The 22,895-nt window shown below is 44.5% G+C and overlaps 1 protein-coding gene and 1 long non-coding RNA gene across 4 annotated transcripts; both read left to right on the plus strand.

Moving 5' to 3' along the window:
- The first annotated feature begins 367 nt into the window (after nt 1–367).
- On the plus strand, nt 368–18,000 carry LOC124190665 (collagen alpha-1(I) chain-like). 3 transcript variants are annotated; one of them, XM_046583476.1, is made up of 11 exons: nt 368–510; nt 9,293–10,219; nt 10,294–10,452; nt 10,534–10,961; nt 11,044–11,355; nt 11,436–11,970; nt 12,041–13,108; nt 13,184–13,579; nt 13,644–13,866; nt 13,958–15,170; nt 15,250–18,000. In XM_046583476.1, the coding sequence occupies exons 2-11, from the start codon at nt 9,394–9,396 to the stop codon at nt 16,660–16,662; spliced, it is 6,573 nt and encodes a 2,190-aa protein (XP_046439432.1). In that variant the 5' UTR covers nt 368–510; nt 9,293–9,393; the 3' UTR covers nt 16,663–18,000. The 3 variants fall into 3 exon arrangements, with proteins under 3 accessions (XP_046439432.1, XP_046439434.1, XP_046439433.1); XM_046583478.1 differs by lacking the exon at nt 368–510 and adding an exon at nt 6,058–6,779; XM_046583477.1 differs by lacking the exon at nt 368–510 and adding an exon at nt 8,134–8,571.
- A 3,571-nt stretch (nt 18,001–21,571) lies between these two features.
- On the plus strand, nt 21,572–22,381 carry LOC124189829. The gene is made up of 2 exons (XR_006872674.1): nt 21,572–21,643; nt 21,910–22,381. It is a non-coding gene; the product is annotated as an uncharacterized LOC124189829 (long non-coding RNA).
- The last annotated feature ends 514 nt before the right edge of the window (nt 22,382–22,895 follow it).

The raw sequence follows: 22,895 nt of genomic DNA on the forward strand, positions 1-22,895 counted from the left end.
CGAAGGAGGAGGAGGGGGTCTGTGTTGTTGGAAATATTTGCCACCAGTCTCGCGTCCAAGATGGAGGATTCCATCAGCTGTGGAGTAGCAGAAAAAACCAGCAGCAGCTACAACAACGCGGCTCAAGTGCGAGTGGTGTGAGTGGTGGTGGTGTATGTTATATCGTGTGTGTGTGTGTTTTTCGCTTCGCCACCTTTTTTTTTTTAATTCCTGATATCATTTGGGGGTCAAATTGAAACCACCCGCGAGATTCGTCTCGACAAGAAACACAAACGTTTGGCAAGAAGAAAGTGTCGTGTTAGTTTTTGGCTATTCAGTGTGCACCCCCACCTCGTGTGTGTGTGTGTGTGTGTGTGTCAGTGATCATCTCACCCAAAAAATTCGAATCGAAAAAAAAAAATTGAATCGAGAAAAAGAAATCAGAAGAAATCGGTTGGAATGCAATTCGTCATCGACTGCTGCCGCCATCTTTAATCCTGCAAAAATCACATTTTCGTCGATTTTCGCCAGGTAATAATTTTTTTTTTTTTAATTCGAGCCGTCGTAAAATGTGTCAAATGGTTATAACCATTTCCAATCAGGTGTGTAAATATATATGTCGGCCATCTTGTGTGTGGAAAAAAAGTTTTTCCATTTCCCAATCGTAATCTTATCGCTGTGTGTTGTGTCGCCGACTTTCGCCACACACACACAAACTCTCTCAGATTATTATTATACTCACAGACGTCACACACACACACAAGCCAAACAGTAATAATACCGGCGAAAAAATACGAATAGTTGACATTTTCATGTTTGGTTTCCATTTCATTAGCCAGCATAGGAGGAGGAGGGGGGTAGATGTCGTTCGTCTGTGTTTGTGTCATCTTCTTTTCCCCCTAATATTTTCGGTTTGGCCCCAAGGGGCCTCTTGGATTTTTTGAAATTGTCAGGGATTTTTTTTTCGGGGGTTAAAAAAAATTCACCCAATCCCTCCCTACAAAATGGCGGCGGCTACCCCCTGAACCCCAAAAAGATAAAAAAGAAAAGAAAAAGAACAAAATTTTTCCATTCAACTTCACATAAGCGGGGTGCATTCATCCGGTATTTTCTTTCCCGCCAATCGCCATTCCCCCTCTTCTACCATGTTTGGTCGTTGCGTTTTAATGTTTTATTTTTGAACGAAAACGAAAAATGTCAATTTGATATCATTTTAAAAACAATCTCACGAGAGAAACCAAGAAACTGACTTAAAATGGCAAAGGTTATTTAATTCGACCGCTAGAGGCTCTGATTGAGAGTTGATCGAGAAATAAACAAAAAATTCAAAATTCTGTTTATTTTACCTAATTTCTTTTTCAAAAAAGTTATTGTTGAAAGTTGTATATTTCGGTACGGTTCCACCATGAAGAAGGAAGAAGAAACCTTTTTTTTTTCTTCTTTCTTAAAGAAATAAAACTTCCCAAAAAGACGAAAGGCATTTTTATGAGGCCGGGGGGTTGTTAAAATAAATGGATGCCATGGCATCAGCTAGGCAAAAGGACGAGAGGAAGAAGTAGAAGAAGCTCAAAAGGAAGAGTTTGGATGAAACGTTGTAAAAAAGAGAAGAAGAAGTAGAAGAAGAAGGAAGGTTTTTTCTTTTTTTGAAGCCCCTGGAGGCGGGTCCCGGTCAGCTTCCCCCATAGGACACACACACCACACCAAAGTATTTGCCCTTCAAAAAAACTTTTTCCACCACCTTCAGAGTCCCCCCCACCCGAAAAGAGGTGGAATGAAAGAAGGGCTGGATGAACGGTCGGATGTGGAGAGAACCGAAAAAGTTCCTTTTTTCTCTTATTTTAAATGGCTCGTCTATTTTCAGAGAGGCAACGTCGCCTTTCGATCGGGCGACGATGTTTTGTGGGGATTTTTCTCTTTTAATTTTTCTTCTTCTTCTTTTTTTGTTTTTGTGGGAAAAAATGGGGGGGTGAAAAACAGACACACAAATTGTACACCACCACCACACACAGGACATGTCCAGTTGTGGACTTTAGAGGGTTGTGGCTATTTGTTGTTTATTGACCTGTTAAGTACTGGGTCTCTTTCTCTCTCCTTCCATTTTGGAAGAAAAATTACGGACACCAAAATTTCCACTTCACGGATGCTTGAACGCGTTCGTTCGTCTACCGGTGGGGTTGGTGTGTTTGGAGGGGGGGGGGGGACCCCGGTGCAGTCAATGTCCCAATATATCCCATTTCCTCTTCTTCTGATTACCTTTCTGGTGTGTGTGTGTGTGTGTCTGTAATTTTTTATTTTTAAATTTATTTTTGGGTATTTTTCAACACGCACCACTGCGGCTCGTTCCCTCTCCACACACACACACACGTCCGTCATGGAAAAAGTCGCTCTTCAAAAATAGCCTCGAGGGGTATATACCAAACGACATGAGCAGCAGCAGCAGCAGCCCTTGGCTTTTCTTATTTCACCACTACCCAAAGATTCTTCTTCTCTTCTTTTCCAATTTGTTTTTCGGTTGGAAATTCAATTCGAAAATTGGCCACGCAAACTCCCGAAATTGTTAAGCGCCCAACCCCGTGACGAGTCATTTGCTCCAATCAACTTTGAACTTGCCCAACTACTTGGACGACTTGTTCGTCGACTTGTTTGAACTCTTTTTTGTTTGGCTGATTAGACTCTAGGAGCAGAGGAGGGGGGGGGGGAATAATAGGTAGTTGGGCAAAAGAAAGTCTGTAACTTTCCGGTTTTTCAGGTGTGTGATGCGAGTGATGGCGGATGAGGCACGTTCCACCGGATTTCTACTTTTTTTTTTCACGAAAAATTAGGTCCTTTCTTTTTTTGTTATTATTTTGTTCTTTTTTTGGCGGATTGTGTGCGGCTTTGAAAATGAGATGATGATGGAAGTGTTTTTGTAGTACAACATTTTCCGGGCGGAAAGTTCTTTGTTTATTTTGCGGAAGTTGACAGGGCCGTCATCCTTGAAGCGTCTCGTTTTAATCCACGCAAGACATTTCATTTTCTGATCTTTTGAACTGACGACGACGACAACTGGGGAAGAGTTCAAAAAATAAAGTTAACAATAAAAAAAGGAGAGAAAATCTCACTCGCCTGCGGGCGTCAACGGGATACCCAGGATACCCATTTCCTTCTTGTTATGATCACAACACGTCAAGAGGTCGGGCGTCGGGTGAGTTGTCGGGTCACTAGGTGTCATCCATTCCCACCTCCTTCCTCAAGTTGTTGCCTCTTTTTTTCTTTTCTTATTTTGATCACATTTTTCAGTCAGAAGAAGAGAAAATTCACCAAATTCAAATTTCATTTTTTGGCGGGAAATGTGAGAGATCTGCGCAGTGGCGTCAATCCCGTAAAAGAAGAGAAGGAGGAAGTACATATAAGAAGGCCCCCCCCCCCTCTCTCTCTATTATTATTGATCGGCCACACACGCACAAAAGAGGTGGGGGAAGGCGTCGGCGTGAAAGAAAACTTTTCTTCTTCCTAGTTTTCATCTTCATCGAGGGTGAAAAATCCCAATCACCAATTATTTGGCGTCATATTTTCCATCGCCGCGGCGTCGTTGCCGGTCGCAATGCTATCGATTATCGAAATTATTTGAAAAAGAAAAGGCCGGAGAAATACAGAAAATTGAATTGGAGTTGATTCAATTCCCGCTTTGTGTTGAGGATGGGGGTAAGAAGAAGAAGGGGTGTGGAAGAAGAAAGTTGGGTGTGTAGTATCGACCGGGAAGAGACGCCACCACCACCACCTCCTCCTCCTCCCGACGCCACCGCAGCCCAAGAGAAAGACGAGCTCTCCCTCCTTATTGCCTTTGCCTTGTCAGCTGGTGCATCACACACACACAGACAGTTATTTATAATTCACTCCCTCGTCTGTGTGTGTGTGTGTTTCCTCCTCTTTCCTCCTTGTCTCTCCTCCTCTCTCCCCATCTATCGTGAATTCTTTCCCGTTTCCATCTTCTTCTTCTTCTCCCTCCTCTCCCTCGCTTGTGTATATATAGAGACAGAGGAGTTCTACTCTCTCCCTCCTTGTCTCTTTTATTCTGGTAAAATATAAAACCACACACACACAAAACACATTCACCACCAGAAAAGCTGCTGCTGCTGCTCCTCTTCTTCTTCTTTTTCTTGGGAGTCGGTAGTCAAATAGTTGTAGTGAGCGATGTTGCCAGATTGATGACGATGCTTTTGGCTGGCGACAATCAGGTGTTATCACCACACAACAAACAAAGGACATTTGGAAAATAAAAAGGAATTGGATGTTTCAAAATTGTTGCAAATGAAGGACAGACGAGAGAGGGAGGGAGGGGGGGGGGAGAGGAGGAGGACGGAAGAGGAAGTGTCGGAAAACAGACGCCGGCCGTGTGTTTTTTTATTCAAGGCCGTCCTTTTTATTTTATTTTTATTTTTGAAATTCTTTGCCGTTTTGACAACGTGTCTTGTTTTGTGTCTGTGAAAATTTGATTTCAATTTATTCGGGAATAGATTGTTAAGGACTCGGGTAGACTAAATGGTCGGTTGCATATTTGGTATGGCGGGGAGGGGATTTTGCCTTGATTTCATTTCGGTGGGTGGGAGACAAAAGAGACGACGATTGCCCTTCAGAAAACCAAAAAAATGCGCGTGTGTTGTGTGTGTGTATTCGGGAGCCCTCTAACGGCCGTGATGGATGGACCACCGAGTCCACCTCGCATTGGGAACGCGGGGTGGATGGCTCTACACACATTTCGAGTCTCACCGAAAAGTTCGTTTTTTTTTCTTCTTTTTTTCAATCCCCCCACCACCACCTTCTTCTCCTCCTTCTTCTTGGAACCAATGAACACGTTTCGTATGTCTGGGAAGCGAGTGGGGTGGTGGTGGGGAGGCGCCCAGGTAAATGGAAGGAAGAGCCAGGTGATTATTTATGTACACCGAAAAGGAGAAGAAGAAGAAGAAGAAGATGGTGGTGGTAACCTTGAAAGGAAAGAAGAAACAACAACGGCGGGAAAGGTTTTTCTTTTTCTTTTGAAACGATGTAAATCAACGAGTGCAACAATCTCATTCGTTATTTTTTTTTTTATTATTCTTTTTCTTTCTTTTTTTAAAATGAAAAGAGAACGAGCAATTGCGTTCGAGAGAAGAAACAGGTTTTTTCTTATTTTTGAGCATCCGGTTGACGATTGTGTGTGACTCCATTTTGATTCAAATTTTGTGCGGGGAGGGGGAGTTGGGTGACTCGATTGATCTATTACGTCATTTCTATTTGTGGGGGGATTTGAAACTATTTTCTTTGCGGTCGCCATTTATGGGCTTGCCAATGATCTTTCCGTTTGATGATACCAATTTTTATTTAGATTTTTATTTTAGTGAATCAGTCGTTGCCCGAACGCGTCCCGTCGTGTGTCCGTGTAATCCTTTTCTTTCTTTATCGGGAGTGGGGGGGGGGGTTCGGGTGCGGGTGGTAGAAGGTGGTGGCGGCGCAAGGAGAAGGTTGGAGAGTTGACATTGTGATCAATACCGACCGAGAAAACCTTCTCCCTCCCACCAGCCACCCTACGGGGCTTTTATTTCGTGCGTGCCGGCCCACCCCCATCGGTAACAATGACGTCATAACACACACACACACACATAAGAGTCAAGAGACGACGACGACAACGCGCACACACACACAACTTGGCAAATCAATTGAGAAAAATCCTTAAAACCTGATTGCAGCTGCTCCTGCTGCCATCTAATGTTGACGAGGGCAGAAAAAGTCTTTTCATTTTTCTTTCGTTTCCAATTCAATTTGAATTTTTTCGTTTCTTTTCTCTTTTTTTTATTATTTAGCTCTTTCAACACATACACACGCACAACACCTTACGGCTATGTGTGTGTGTGTGTTTGTTGAAGAGGATATGATGCAGATTTTTCTTTCTTTTCTCGCTTCGTTCGTCTGGGGTGGCGGTTGGCTGGGATCAAGGCCGTTGTCATGGCGATGACGGTCATGACGGGAGGCACCAACTCCCGATGTGTTTTTTGTTTTTTTTTCTTTTTCTCTCTATTATTTATTTATTTCTTCTTGCTTTGAGTTGTGAAGAAATCGGTGATCCGCATGGATTTCTGCGAATTTTCTTACTTATTTTTTAGACTTTTACGTTGAATGAAATTAATGATTTATATTCAGTTTTTCTTGGGATTAATACGGTTGAAGGTTATGGGTTCGTGTGTGAAATGGATGATGACTCTTAATTGTTTTTCGAATTTCAACAGTTTTTCACCGTTTTTTCCCAAGTTTGTTTGGTTCCGAATTGTTCACTTTGGTCACTAGATGGCATTTGACTAGCCAAAGGCTAAAGAGGGAAGGGTTTTATTGATTCCCTCCCTATCCCTTTCCTTTATTCACTCTGTTGTGTGCGTCGTCGTATTTCCCTTCCTCCTCTGGGTGGGTGGGTCGTGTGAGTCTCTCGGTGTGTGTCTGTGTGTGTGTGTGTGTGATTCGAGTACATATAGTTTTACTCTTGTTTTGTTTATCGTCATCGTTCCCTAACGCGTAACATTTAAACTGATCGGGGGGAAAACAAACTCCCGCCACCGCCGAAAATTTCGCATCGATGAACAAACAAATGAATGTCGATATTCGGCGCGTGTGTTGCACCGTCTGTTGTGCTCGTCTTGTAATTCAATCAGTTTGGAATAGAAATGAGAGAAACTACACCAACAACAAACAACAACAACAGCACACACGCGAGTTCCGAAATAGATTCTCTCCCTTCCTCTATCCCGCGACCCTATTCGTATTTCGACTGCGCCTGCAAGGAACAACATTTTGTAAGTAGTTCCGCAGGATTGAGACTTTTTTCCCCTCCAAATTGTTTGAACGAAAAACAAAATTTTCAAAAAATTCGGTCGGTCGGTTTAAATCCATCACGCACCAAGTCGTTTTTATTTTCTTCTCTTAATCTTTCATGGGCATTTTTGGTTTAACTTGCCCAATTGAAAGTCAAATTTTGTTTTCCCCTAAAATTTTGGCGCCATTTTGATTTGAAAATTTCAAAGTTTAGTCGAGTTTTAGAAAGTCATAATGAATCAACTTGAAAACATCTTGAGGATATCTGAAGGGAAGAAATTGGGGGGTAAAGTGAAAAGTCAATGGGACGGTGGAGTGAGATTGGGTGGAGGGGAGGGGGGGGGGTGTTGTAATAGTAGTACCGTAGTGCGTACCCGTACAGCGTAGTGGTAGAGGGTGGCGAGTGTGGGCAAAGGATGGATAAGTAAAAAGCAAACGGATCGATATAGCAACAGTGTGACTTCCGGCCGTTGGATGGCGCGTGTGAATCGAGACTGTGGCTACTTAGACCATTCCCAGACGGAACGGAACAAAAATTCGCGCTAATTGAATATTGGCAATCAAATTAGTGCGAAATAATTGAATAGAAATGCCAATAGTGGCGCGTCGGCCCACCCCCCATCGGTAGTGATGTTACGTTAGACGATTTTCGCTACGTTGGCGTTATCCGCTAGGTTAACGTAGCCGAGAATTTCTGACGTTAAGTTAATACGTTAATTAACGCGTTATTAAAAACAGTACGTTAACGTAAATTGACGTAAAAAAAAATTGTCAATTCGTTTATGATGAGATAGAAGAGTTATTTTACCAAAAAGATTTAGTTTTTATGTTTTATTCATAAATGAGTTAACATTTTAAAATTCGATTTTTAAATAATAAAAGACATAACTTCTTTCTATAGGTCATCCAAATACGAAAATTTTATTCGTAAAATAAAGTTCCACTTTTTCGGTATTAAAACACTCGGCGGGAAAAGAACTAACAAACAGACACAGAATAAAATTTGGTGGGTAGACTTCGATATTTTACTCTTTTCTGACCAAAGGGAAAATTGAATTTAAAAATTAAAAAAAATGGACCGGCCTAATGCTCCTGTACAGGAGATAACCCAAGTGCTGCTTTTTCGGCCGTGAGCTTGATTCTACTTCCTTTCATCTGCAATTGCGGATGTGAAGTGAAAATTGCATGTTTTTTTATTTGATTTTTATATAGAGTAAAATGCGTATTACACTGGCAAATTTTTCCGTCGATTATTTCTAGTAATTTTCTTTCGTTTTCGTTCATATTCTGATCAGAAACGTCATCGCTGGATAGTGTAGGGAATGAGAAAGACGACTAATCTGTAATCTCTGCAAGAAAATAAGCTAGTTGACCGATTTCATTTCCCCCAAGCCATCACCTAGCTTACGGTTCTCGTAATAAAAGAATTTACTAAGCCAATCATTTCCATCCTTTTGCTTGTGCTTGGTCATGGTGAGCCTTTTGGTTACGATCACCAGTTTCTTAATTGTAAGCTGCCGAAAAAAATGGGAAATTTGAATTTTCTCGGTTTTTTCTTATTTTTTTGGATTTTCGACTCATTTTCGAAATCTGGCAAATGCAAAACCGAGGTTGCAGACTACAATTTAGTGAGTGACACAGGGAACGTTGGGAACGTCTCTTTCCTATTTGATTTTTGAGAGTGTAAGAAATTACTACTAGAAATCATAGATGAAATAGCCTACAAGGAAGTAGTTTGTGCACCTCATAAGATTCATAACATTCTTTTGGCAGGTATGTTTGTCTTATTTTTGTAAACCTGAGTGCAAATGTGTTGCAATCTATAAAGCTGGCAGTGGTACCCACAGACACGGTTTTTTTTCTTGTCACAGACCAGGCCGAATTAGAAAAGAACTTGGAAGAAAGTTATGAAGGCATAATTTCTGACATCTTAGTTTTCTTATCCAACATGATCCATGTGAGCAAGTCACTTGGTGGTTCTCATTGGTAAAGCAACTTAAACACTCTGAAGGGAGCGTCTGTTTTATTTTTTATTTATAAGAGTGTGAGAAATTGCTAGAATCATAGATGAAAAAACAAAAGTAGTTCGTGCACCTCACAACTGACATTATTTTGGCTGGTATGTTTGTGTTAATTTTGTAAATCTTAGTGCGAATGATTTTTTAATGTATAAAGCTGGCAGAGGTAGACACATACATAGGTTTCTTTTTCTTGTCAGAGACCAGGCTGAGGCCGAATAAGAAAAGAACTTGATAAAGCATCTTAGTTTTCTTATGCAACATGATCCAAGTGAGCAAGTCACTTGGTGGTTCTCGTTGCTGAAGCAACTTAAACACTCTGAACTTTGTACAGGTTTATTTTATTGATTTGAAAAACTAGACAAAACTGAATAGAGAATTGCGATTTAAAATTGAAATACATTTGTTTTTCTTGATTAATTTAATTTTCGCCGTTTCTCGTTCATGATTTTAATTGTCTTGTTCGTGTGTTTTAGGAGACCGCGCCGCTCCGCTGTGGAGGACGACGCCGTCGACGAATCGCCGTGGCTGGACCACCGCGACCAAGCGACCCGCCGCCCGAACCCGCTGATTGACCATGAGCAAAGAGAGTAAGGAGAAGAGAGACAAGAAAGGGGGCGGGGCAGCCGGACAAGCCAACCAGCAACAACAAGCCCCTCCTACCTCGTCGTCGTCGTCGTCGTCGTCATCGTCGTCGTCGTCGTCTTCGTCCGTGTCTCCTTCGCAGTCGTCTCAGGGCTCTTCGGCCCCCGGCTCCAACGGCGCCAACAACGGCGTCAACAACGTGTCCAGCGTCAACAACAACAACCTTCAGTCGGAAAACAGTCCGACGACACCGGCCACAGCGACGTCTTCCGTTCCGCCCCTGCAGCAGCAGCAGATACAACAACAACAACCCACCACGCCCACCTCGTCGTCCAGCACGTCGTCAGCCGTGTCCAACTCTTCATGCCCCAGTGCCGATCCATCACCTCCGCCCCTACAAGGCGACCCATCCGGCTCCAGCACGGTGGCCGCCAATCACAAAGAAGATCCCGGACTCGGGCTGCAACAACAGCAGCAACAACAACAACAACAGAGTGTGTCATTAGTGAGCAATGGTGAGAACAACTCTAGTGATCTTTTGTTAACGCCGGGTGACGGTGTCAACAATCACCAACATTCGCCGTCTTCAGTGATCGGAGGCTCCGGGGCGCCGTTGGCGTCGTCACCGCAACAACATGGCAGTGGCGGTGGCATTGGCAATCATCTGACGAGCAACGGACCTCCCACTCCATCTTCCGGCGGTGGTGGGTCGAGTCTGATTGACCTCAAAGGACCCAACAGCAACAACATGGTCAACACGAACGGATCCCTCCTGCCATCTGGCATGGAGAGCTTCCTCAACGATCCCGGACAGGACAGTAAGTACACGGATTGAATTGATTTGAATGAAGAGATGATTTAATTTGTCTGATTTTCGTTTGTTTTGTTTTAGCATTTCATTTCTCGCCCATCGAGTCGGTCAAATCCGGCGGTGGTGGCGAAATTATGGGTGGATCCGGACCTGATGGATCAGGTGGACCGGACGGAGGTATTTTCGTCAACCAGTTACTGAAAATGGAAGACGGCCTATCCGGAACAGATTTCGGCCATCGTAAGTTTCGTTCTGATGCACCGGATGGAAACATTTCGGATAATTGAAATGAATTTAACTAAAATCTATTTCGTCTTTTAGTTTCAGATCCTTGCCAGGGGAACCCGATGGGAATGGGCATGGGAATGCCCGGCAATGTGATGATGGGTGGCGGACCGATGATGGGCGGCCCAATGGGTGGCCCCATGAGCGGGCCGATGGGTGGACCTATGGGTGGACCAATGGGCGGACCCATGTCCGGCATGGGAGGACCGGTTGATGGCAGCATGATCGGCCAGTCGCCTCAGCAGCAGCAGCAGCTGTTACCACCTCAACAACAGCAACAACAACCCATCAAACAACAGCCGGGCAACAGCACGATGGAGGCGCAGTACATGCAACAGCAGTCGCAAATCTTCGTGTTCAGCACCAATCTGGCCAACAAGGCGGCCGAGTCGGTCCACCAAGGCCAGTTTCAAACCATCATCGCCTTCCACTGTTCCCAGCCGGGGACGAAAAAGATTCTAGAGGTAAACTAATCATGTCTTGCCATTTTCCCGACTCGATCGATGACTAATGCGGATGGCATTTCGTTTAAATTAATTTACACAGAAATATCCGCCCAAGAATCCAAACAACCGTAATCCGCCCAACTGGATGCAGCAGCAGCAACAACAAATGCAACAACAGCAAATGCATCAAAAACCGAAACCTATGCAGCAGCAGCAGCCGGGCGGACCGAATCCTTACTGCCAACCGAACATGCCTATGAAAGGCATTGGAGGCCATTTCGGCACAGGGCCAGGCCCTGGACCCGGCCCGGGTATGAGTCCTAATCCCGGGATGGGAGGACCTGGAGGCATGAGTGGACCGGGTGATTTCAATCAAATGGGTGGCCCTAATCCGATGGGTGGATGGAATCCGGTAAGTTTTTCATCCATTTTGTTTGTTTGACACAGTTGAACAGCAAATTTGAATGTTTTCTTTTTTTAATTTAATTAAAGGGCAACGAACCGATGATGTCCAATATGTCGATGCCAATGTCGATGCCCGGACAGGGTATGATGCGCGGGCCACCAGGATCTCAACAAGGCAACATGGGGCCGTACGGTCAGATGGGAAACACTCCCGGTGGCCCGGGTGGACCCGGCGGAATGATGCAACAGCAGCAGTGCTGCCCAACAGGCCCTGGCGGCCCCAACCATCCGACAGGGATGGTACCTTGCGGTCCGGCTAGTGGTGGCGGCCCCGTTCCTTGCTCGTCGGCCGGTCCGATGGGAAACCCCAGTGGGCCAATGTGCGCCAACAAAGGTGGGCCCGGCGGAATGGATGGATCCATGGGGCAAATGGGTGGCCCTGGGTCGGGTGGGGGAATGATGACGGGTATTCCGGCCGGAAGTCCAATGGGCATGGGAGGACCTCCCGGACCAGGTGGACCCATGGGTATGGGCAACGGCGGCCGTCCTGGCAATGGAAATATGCCCAGTGGACCCATGATGTCTCAATCAATGCAAGCCGGAAACATGAACATGCCTCAAGGTTTGTCAAAATTAATTGGAATTTCCGTCTTGACATCAAAATCATTCTAATAATATGTTTGTATTTTTAGGAGTAAAAATTCCCGATGAAAACTTGACGCCTCAACAGCGACAACACCGCGAGGAGCAGCTGGCCACTATCCGGAAGATGCAGCAGCTTCTCTTTCCAGAAAATGCTGGCCCAGACGGTGGAGTTGGTGGTGGCATGATGGGTCCTGGATCGAGTGGAAGTCCTTGCCCTCCCGGACCTGGCAACCAGCAGCCCGGCATGATGGGCCCGATGGGAGGTGGGCCTGGTGGTCCACCGGGAAACCAAGGCGGCATGATGATGATGTCACAACAACAACAACCTCCTCATGGGATGATGCCCGGTGGCTCTGGTCAAATGATGATGCCCGGCGGCCCCAACCCGATGATGCAGCAGCAACAGCCGCAACAACAGCATCAGCAACAACCGCCTCCTCCTCCACCCCAACAGACGACAACTTCCAAACCGCCGGCCAAGAAAAAGCGAGCCGGAGCGGCGGCGGCGGCAGCAGCGGCCGCCGCAGCTGCAGCTGCAGCCAACAACGCCCAGTCGGGCGGTCCAAGTCCAGGCGGAAACAACGGCCCTTCCGGACCGATGGGTTTGAGTGGCGGCCCGATGGGTGGCCCACCCATGGGCGGAATGATGCCCATGAACATGCCACCTGGAATGGGAATGCCTGGCCATCCTCAGATGCAAGGCGGACCTATGCAACAGCAACAACAAGGCGGCCCGATGGGACCTGGAGGAATGGGCCCTGGCTCCATGGGTATGCAAATGGGAATGGGCGGACCTATGGGCTCGATGGGAGGACCGATGGGAGGACCTATGGGCGGCCAAATGGGAAACCAGATGGGAGGACCCATGGGTGGCGGCCAAATGGGTGGCCCGATGGGCAATCAGATGGGCGGCCAAATGGGAGGACCTATGGGTGGTCAGATGGGACCCATGATGGGCGGCCCTATGATGAATCAGCACAACATGGGTCCAATGGGACCCATGGGCCCTATGGGTGGCCATATGGGTAACCCAAACATGATGCCGATGAATATGCAACCGGGTGGACCTGGATCAGGCCCAAGTCCGGGTCCTCGATTACCTCAAGGCGGCCCAGGTATTAATTTAAATTTTTTTTTCCCTACTGAAATTCAACTGGAAGCTAAAATGCAATTTTCTGAATTTGTTCCAGGCAATATGAGAATGCAAGGACCACCTCCACCTTATCACCAAACGCAGCGATCGGCAAGTGTACCTGGATCGATGACGAGTCCAGGGCCTGGCCCGGGCTCACCGAACGGCACTGCCGGCCTATCCATGCCTTCACCTCGGACCGCTTCAGGTCTCAATTCCCCGGCTGATGGCCAGCGAGGAGGTTACCAACAGCAACAGCAAAGGATACCATCGGGACCCAGCCCGTCTTCCTCTAACCATTTGAATACTCCGCTCGACTCCCCCAATCCCAACAACGGCGGCGGAGGCCGGTCGATGAACCCCAGTAATCCCGGTACGCCTCTGGCTGGACCAGGACCGCCTCATGTCTCTCCCGGAATGGGTAACCTCATGTCTGCAGGGCAACCTCAACCTGGTAGTTATTTGAATCGAAACATTTACGTTTTTGCAGTGCTTTAAAATACAATTTCTTGTTGTAGATGGCGTGTCTTTTGGCCGTCAGTTGCAGTCATTCGCTCAGCAGAAACAACAGCACGGCGGCCAGCAGCCGAATAAGCAGCAGCAGCAGCAGAACGAGCCCAATTTGATGCCCGTTCCGTCGCCGCAGCAAATCCAGTACCTGAACGCGTTCGAGGCCCAGGAGCTGACCATTCAAAAGCAGCCAAACACCAGCTTACGGGACACGGACATTCTCTCGCCTTCGTAAGTTACACCCAGTCAATGGAATTTCTTTTCCGGCCGGCAGGCTCAAAAAGGACGACATTAATTGCAACCGTTTTTTGGTTTCTTTTAGTTTACAATCTGGGAATATGGACGGCAGCGGATTAGGCTCTTCTTGTCCGGACTCTCAGGGCAACAACAATCAAGGTCAGGGCCATAATCGAGGCATGTCTGGTCCCAACACCCCGCTCACGCCGTCTTCCAACGCCAACGACTCGCTACCGCCTCGCTATCCGGGCCATAATAACTCATCTTCCGGCGGCGGCGGTGCCGGCCCCCAAACGCCACACACGCCCAATCCTACCAACCCGTTTACCGTACCCAGTCCCAGTCCGGCCGGTAGCAATAATCAGTGTCAGCAGCAGCAACAACAGCAGCAACAGCAGCAGCAGCAGAGCTCTAATCAAAACAGCATGGCTGGACCGCACACTCCTCTGGCTCCTACGGAGAAGGCGCGCTATCCGGGCCCCTCACCTGGCCAGCAACCTCAACAGCAGCAACAGCAAGGACCCAGGACGCCCGTCAGCAGCAGCATGGACGGAAGTTCTGGTGGAATGCCTCGAACGCCGGGCAGCATCAACATGGACATGATGGGCGGCGGTGGTGGTGGTGGAGGAGGTGGAGGAGGCAATCGGTATCCGGGCTCCAGTCCGCAAATGCCGGGAGGCCCTGCCAGTGTCGGTGCTCCTGGATTTAATCAGAATTCCGGTGGTCCCATGATGACTGGGCAAGGACCAGCTTCTTATCCAACTGGTCCTGGAGGAGGAGCCGGAATGAAGATGCCTTCCTCGCCTTTCCCCGATTTGTCGTCACCGCGAATGGGCGGTGGAGGAGGTGGAATGGGTGACATGAATTCCGGCGGAAACTATCCAGGAGTGCCGTCTGATATGCCGCTCAATCCTGGCGGAACACCCAACAACGCCATGGGGCCATCGCCAATCTCATCCGGGCCTTCCAACAACAAAATGTCAACTCCTTTCGACCCAATTTCGTCGATGGCGCAAATGTCGCAACAACTGACGAGCCAAGTCGGCCCAGGACCCCCTATGTCTTCAACGCCTCCACCTTCCATGATGATGATGGGTGGCCCTAACGGAATGATGGGGCCTGGTGGAATGATGGGCGGCATGGGCCCTGGTGGAATGGGCGGACCAGGCGGCCAGATGATGGGACAATTCAACCCGTCGATGCACGGCATGCAGGGAATGCCTCAACAAATGAACGATCCCAATTCTATGATGATGGGGCCCGGTAATGGTGGGCCAGGACAATCTGGACCTGGAATGGTGAGTGTTTCGCTTCATTTTTAATCATTTTTGATATGCCGTGAGATTTTAATTTTAATTTTTAAATCTTTCTCAATAGAATATGCACGGAGGCTATGGACCTGGACCTGGTCCGATGATGGGTCCTGGAGATCCGTCAAAAGGTGGCATGATGATGGGAGGACCTCCAAGACCGTCGATATCACCAGCTGGGCCCTTCCCTGGACCCGGCATGCAAGGAATGCAACAACAGCAACAAGGACCCATCAATGGACCGATGGGCCCCATGTCAGGTGGCATGCCTAGAATGATGGGTGGTCCTGGTGGAAGAGCCCCCGGACCGTCCAGCGGAGGCCCATTTAACGGAGCCAACGTTCAAGTGAAAGCCAGTGCACCTAACACGATCCAGTACCTACCAGCCAGACCTCAAACAACAGCGCCCAGCCCTAGAGGACCACCCAGTTTGGAATTCCTTCAACGTTTCACTGGACCTATGTCCGGCAACATGGACGGTGGGAAACCAGGCCCCGGAGGAGGAGGACAAAATCAAATGTTCTTCAACAGCGGCAATGGTGGAGGTGGGCCAGGAGGTCCTCATTCCGGAATGGGAGGCATGCCTATGAACATGGGCGGGCCCAACGGACCTGGTATGGGACAACAGTCTGGAATGGGAGGACCTATGGGCAACATGAACATGGGCAACATGGGTCCTGGAGGACCGATGAACGGACCAGGAAGTGGCGGCCCCGGGCCTGGCAACATGATGAACAACCCGATGGGTGGACCTATGGGTGGCGGAGGAGGAATGAACGGACCTGGCCCCGGCGGCGGAGGCGGCGGTGTCATGAGCCCAGGCAACGGCGGAATGAACGGACCCGGCCCAGGAGGAGGAGGCCCGATGGGAATGCAACAGCAGATGGGCGGCATGGGAATGAACAACGGCCCCATGATGGGTGGACCTCAAGGCCCTATGCAAATGCAGAGGCATCCCGGACCAGGACCGATGGGCATGCGACCGCAACAGCAACAACAAATGCAATACGGCGGCCCACCAGGCAATCCGATGGGCAACGACCAAGGCGGCATGTACATGGGTCCAGGTGGCAACATGGGAGGAGGCGGAATGGGCGGTGGCCCGATGGGAGGAGGTCCAGGCAATAATCCCATGATGATGGGTGGCGGAGGAGGAGGTCCCAATCCCAACATGTACAATCCTTCATCCGGCGGTGGCAAACCTTCATCCGGCCCAGGCGGAGATCAGAATCAAGGCCCGCCAGGCGGCGGCGGAGGAGGCGGTGGACCAGGTGGTTTCAAATCTTCGCCGTTCATGGGTCCGACGACAGCCGATCCCAACTATGCACAACAGTTCCATAATTTTCAGCAGCAGTTGTACGCCACGAACACGAGGAGTCAAATGAGCAACAACCAACAACAACAGCAGCAACAACAACAGCAGCAGCAACAGGCCATGGGAGCGGCCGGCCAGCCTGGCAACTTTTTCGGCCACAAATGAAGAAATTAAAAAGCAATAATTAAAAAAAAAAAGGAAAAAAAAAGAGGAAAGAATGTGTGTCTGTGTGATCGAGTGTGTGAGTGCGTCCGTGTGTGTGTTCATAATACATATTGTTGAACAATGTTTTCTCTCTCTGACTGAAGAACAGCAGCAACACAGAAGAAGAAAAAAATCGGCCGGCCGGGTGCTCAATTGGCTTTTTCAACAAGGTGCACATTCTGACTGGCTACCCCCTTCACGTTCTTCATTGCGTCTCCCACCGCCTCCCCCAACTCCTCCTGTTGTGTACAGTGTTATCGCGTGACATCTCGTCCACCTTTTTACACCACATTCGAAGTTGCTAGAAAATTGAGAGAGAGATTAGAATTACATCCCGCCGACCAATAATTTCAAGAAAATTCATCGATCAAGATAAACAACTAAATTTACCCTGGAACTTTTTTTTTCGCTTTTTTTTTCAAATGTCCCGCGTGAAAATCATCAGATGACTACCTCAACTTGATTTTCGGATTCAACAAAAAATAAACAAAAAGCCCTTTTTTTCAATCTCCTCTCTTCTGGCTCCTCCGTTTTTTTTTTGTTTTCAAAAATGTCCAGGATTTACAAAAAAATTAAATTGAAAGAAACAACGCTCTATTATTCTTAGAAAGAAAACCGTCGAGATGTGCTGTGTTTATTATTATTTTTCTCTCGTCTCTTTTGCATGGCTAAGAACAATAAAAATAATTATCAATTACGCTCTCGTAAAGGTGTGTGTGTATGCGAATGGATTGTGTGCGTATATTCTGCCCTTGTTTATTTGTTTATTATTATTTCTCTGTGGTCTCCCTATTGGAAAGTGTTTCACTGTCGAATGACTCGCGTCCCGTGTGTGTGTGTCCACTTTTTCTTTGTTTGATTTCATTACGTGTCATATGAAAAGATGCGGCTGGAAGAGTAAGAAAAAAAAAAGAAAAAAGGCCCAAAATACTGAAAATGATGGAACTCTAAATAAAAAAAAAAAAACAAGAAATTGTGTGTGAGCGCACGAGCCTGTGAATAATACTTTGAGCCCGCCCCTTTGACTCTCTATATCTCCTCTGATCACAAACGTTATAATAATAATATCCTAAATCTTGTTGACATTGCCCACGCTGCGTATAGGCGCGTGTTGTGTATTCATCCGTCATTAATTTGTAAGTGTGTTTCTTTTAATTGTTTGATTGTTTTATTCCTGCAATTTTTTGTGAAATTTCGGTTTTCTCCGTCTATCTACATCTTTGTGCTGCAAACTGTTTTTTTTTTCACTCCCTCTGTCCTCGGCAAAACAATACATTGTACATAGTGGTTTTTATGATATACGGACGTTGAAGTGTGTCATTTTCTTTTACCACTTGTCCGACTGAGGCGGACTGAGGCAATTTAAGATGTTCTTCTACTTAATTTCCAGCGACTAAAACAAATTAAATCAAGGGAAGTGCCTTGATTGGATTGTAAGATTGAAAGTTGTTGTCCTCGAGCTAGCGAATTCCAAGGTTCAGGATTACAAAGATGATGAATTAAATAAAGGGGCAAATTTCACTGATGGCTGCCTGGCGACCATCTCACGGATTTAATCGCCACTAGGCTTTTTTCAACTCGAATTGATTAAAAAAAATTTACTCGAAGGATTTTGAAAAATATTGGCGCGTTCGCCTGGCGCGAAAGTTTGAATTTTTTAAAAGTCCGCTGGACTGTAGGCCTGTATATATAATCATAAATTTTTTTTTATCACATTGAAATGCGATAATTGGCAGATTTATCTATCAGAACATGTTTTGATGTTGATAAGGAAAAACTATTTTTTAAGACCAATGGCTACAAAATCGAACATTGCGCAACATGGTGGCGCGCATTCAAAAAAGTATGAAAACGAAATTAAAAGTGACGCAGGTTCATGAAAATTTGTAAATGTTAAACAAGACCACTAACTATGTTTGGTAAAAATAGACTCGTAGCTTAAGTTTAAAGTATAATTTTTTTTGTAGGAGTAATAAAATACGTTTTTTCTCTAATTGTCGTTTTTCAACTCATAAAACGGGAACATCAGACCATAAGGATTTCTTAAATTTTTTTACAGTAGAATTCTTATTATATCTGCTTCAACATAAAAAATAATAGTTACTTTATTTTTTGTTTGGGAAATATTTTACATTTCATACAAACAATTTTTTGTACTTAAAAACTATCAAATTTTCCCCTACAAGAATTAATAGTAACCCTTTTTTTGCATTTTAGTTGCTTAATACTATTTCTAGAATGAATTTGAAGTAAAAATTGTCATGCAAATTCGAGTTGGACTGCCAAAATATTCTTAATAACTTTTATTGATGTCAGAATTTATAGCAGAAAAGCCGGCGACTAGATGGCCTTTTTTTACACACCTGGGCCTGCATTCCGTAATTTTCACTGAAAGCTTATTATCTTGGCTAAAATTAAGCGTCGAAAAAAATACAAAAAAGTTTTAAATATATAACAGTATTGAGTGGTTTATCACTTTGCTTTTAGGGAAAATCGCCACCGCTACCAGGAGAAAGTTGGCCGTCAAGAGAACAGTAAAAGCTTACGAAAATAATGGGTCAACTTGCCCCAGCTAGCAGACAATGTTAAGTAAATGAGGCAACTTGTCCCAAAAATAAATGGCCGATATACCCCATGGTAGGTATTCGGCTTCATATTTAAAAATGAAATAGTTATGCACCTTCAAATAGAAAACCAAAATACACAAAGTTTAGCCAGCAAGACAATAAGCTTTCTGCCTGCAAAAGATCATATGTACTAGTCCCTGAGGTATATTTATATACGAAGGTCCTTAACAATATAGGGTGTGGGGTATAGGGGGTAGGGTAGTAGTAGCTAGTAGTGAAATTCAGAGGGTTTAATGTCCATTTAGTTATCCTTTATACGTTTCTTCCCTGAATGACCAATCGTCACCAAATTTTGTACATAATTCTGTCAAAATTTGATACATGGCGTAACGGGGTTTTCATTTGTTTTTATTACTGTTTTAAAAATGTAATTTGCGTATTTGTTACCTAGCTGGTTGCCGAATCCTAGGCAGTGAATTCGCTTTTGTTTGCTTAACCTTCCAACTGTCAGTGCAGTGAGTGCTCAGCAGTGTAAACAAAAAGAAAAAAAGTTTGAATCTTCCCTAGCAAGACAAGTTTTCATGATATGATATTTGATTTGATTTTGATTGTTCTTGTTCGATTTCGTCTTTATTGTTCTTATTTTTGCCTCTTTTTGTTTACTGTTTTTAATAAATGATGATCTTGATTTTAATTAATTTTTTTAACAAGTAAAATTTCTATTCCCCTTTTTTTTAACAGTAAGTCATCAACCAAGAAGTTGAGGAACATTTTAAAAATGTTTGATCATACTCATTTTGAAGCTCTGGGTCATGTCTCTCTTCTTCCCTTGTCCTCTCCACAGTCATCAAGATCGTTTGGCGGTCGTGAAGAGTTACCACCGATCTTCAACTTCCATTTACCTCCGAAAGTTTTATAAGTGTAATTTTTCAAAAGTTACAAATTTAAATTTCCTTTATGACTTGATCGAGATTCGAACCCCGATCCAAACGAGTGGCAGGCCGGGTTGCTAACCATTATACCAACGTTGACATTAAGTCTAAGGGAAAGCGTGGTCCGGTTGTTGTGTACACCAAACAATGTAACGAAAGACGAAGTAAAGCTATGGTAATATCGCTAGCGACGCTACCATTGGTATCGATTTCAGAACCGATCATAAAACACTTAGGTTATATGCCTGAATTAAGATTTTTTCAGCGGTGGTTTAATTATAAGTTATGTTTAACATATAGTAATAAATGTTGCTAAAACTTAATCTAAACATGAAGTGCGACGTGGGGTGGCGGGGCGAAGCCTCCGCCACACCTAAGTCGCACCACTCATAATATTTTTTATTGACAGATTATTAGTCAATTAGTTATAAAGAATCAATTATGAAAGAGAATAAAGGGAAACAGAATTTTCCAAACGTTATAGTATGTATTAATCTACCATAACCTTTATTTTCTGTCTCTTTAACGTTTAAAAAAATTACCGAAGGATATTACCGAAGGAATCTTGTTAATTTAACCCAATACGTGGGGGGGATTAATAGCGTAAAAAAGTTCGAACTTAGTCAAAAATTCGTTTTCCCCCTTTAAAATCTATATTTTTTACAGCAGACATACAGTACAGAGGTCAAAACATTCTAATTATCAAACTACACAATACGGCTATCCTGAAATAAGCTCAATTTCAATTTTCATTAAATATATTAGAAAAGAGCGATATACCCCTAGCCTAGACCAACTAGCCTCGGTCTCCCCTACAAATACGATTTTTTTCATTATTCTATTCGAAATTTGATTTGAAAATTTTCTTCGACAGAAAACTGGTGATATAACATATAACTTTTTCTAACTCAAAATTTCTGTAGAATTTAATTTTTTTTAAATTCAGTTTTTATGTAATTATACAAAAAACTGAATTTTTTCTTATTATGTCCATAGCAAATTTAAAGATTTCGTTGAAGAATTCAATTTGGGCCAACCATATAATAAAAAACAACTAACTGATTAAAATCTGGGCTTGATTACGTTGGAATCGCATTGGGATTCTGAACAGGATAGACCTATTCCTGATTCTTAACTTCCCTCTCCAGTTTATGTTCCAAAAACTACCTCCGAAAAAGTATTTCGGACTCCTTGAGTCAGAGATCTCTTTTTAAGAAAAGTGGTGAACCAATAGCTTATCGCAAAATTAACAGTATAGACCTTTTTCTATTTGGTTCGGGTAAGTAGAGCGAAAAGTCGTGCGCACTATGGCGGGGGATAGCCGAAACTTGCTGCAGACTTTGCTTGATCCGGTCAATACCCCACGTAAGGCCATGTACTGTAACCTGTCAGGCTGTCAGCAGCAAAAGTGAAACCTGTTTTATTTCTTAAGTGTTTAAAATGGTAACAGCTTTTTGTTTGATATGTTCAACTTATAAAAAAAAAAGAGATCACCGAAGTTTTTTCAAAGTGCCAGAATGCAACATTAACAGTAATTCAATTGAGAAAGAACTCATTGAAAGAAGAAGAGCCGAGTGGTTGAAGTTGTCAAAAAGCAATTACAATAAATCCAAACTATTTGTTTGCTCTGATCATTTTGTTTCAGGTTATTTCATATTGTTGTTTATTCATATGTTATTCATTTGCTGCTGTTGCTCATCTTCTGCCAGGAAATAGGGCGATTCTTTTTACATTTGACCGGACCGGACAAAACGGGAGAGGATCAACATGCAGAGGAATTAATACCTACATAATCCTCTTGTCATCACCAGCATCGGTGATATGGAGAGGATCGATACAATTTCTCATGTGTTTCATCGTCCGGTATGTAGTGTTGAGGGTTCTTAGTTTGCAACGATGTCCTTTACGGTTGGTGGGAAACATTTTGGGGCTGGACAACAGTAAGAAGCCTTCCACTTTTCCGAAATCTCCAATTCCAAAATAATTACCAGTGATGTAACGTTGTTGTTGTTACGTTAAACTTACTGTGATTGAAATTCGGGTAACATTACTGAGCAGTTTGTTAAAGCTGTTATAGGTTCCCACGAGTCATGGCTGTCATCTTAGCCCACCCACTTCACTTTGTAAGCTATGCCTGTCCCAAGTTTTCTGCAAATAAAATTTAAACAGTCCAAAGTTAAATAGATTTGGCTTCCAATCCTACATTGTAAAGGCGTTTTCATAGCAGGAAATAGATTGCGATGAAAAAATATCAATTCTTAAAGTAGGAAAAATTGAAGCCAGAGCGGGACAGTAAACTGAACGACACAGAGTATGTCAATAAACATAAACAAAATTACCCCTAGTCCAATATTGATTTGACCTCATAGACCTAATAGACTTCTTCCTCTGTAACATATGTAGTAGGTGTATGAGGCCCTATTTCATCGAAACAATAAACAATACACTCGATCAATAAACACGGATATCGATGTGCTTCTACGCTGTATTTAAAAATAAACTAGCAGACTACAAACTATAGGTGTTGTCACCCACAAATTCTTCGGTGCTAGAGAAGTTTCCAAGGAAATTTTTATAATCGCATCCGAAAGGGTAATGAAACAGACGCCAAATAGGCGAAGACCAAAATATGGGAGAGAACAAAGTAAAAGACTTATTCATCCCCTTCCCATTTCCTTGAGTAACAAAGATCAAG

Source organism: Daphnia pulex, chromosome 3 (genome assembly GCF_021134715.1).
Source record: "Daphnia pulex isolate KAP4 chromosome 3, ASM2113471v1".
NCBI lineage: Eukaryota > Metazoa > Arthropoda > Branchiopoda > Diplostraca > Daphniidae > Daphnia > Daphnia pulex.

Excerpts from the sequence above, each read along its gene's own strand:
- LOC124190665 (XM_046583476.1), top strand. The coding sequence starts at position 9,394 with ATGAGCAAAGAGAGTAAGGAGAAGAGAGACAAGAAAGGGGGCGGGGCA. Across the intron at positions 11,971-12,040 it reads AAACATGAACATGCCTCAAG|GAGTAAAAATTCCCGATGAA; the intron begins GTTTGTCAAAAT and ends TTGTATTTTTAG. Across the intron at positions 13,580-13,643 it reads TGCAGGGCAACCTCAACCTG|ATGGCGTGTCTTTTGGCCGT; the intron begins GTAGTTATTTGA and ends TTCTTGTTGTAG.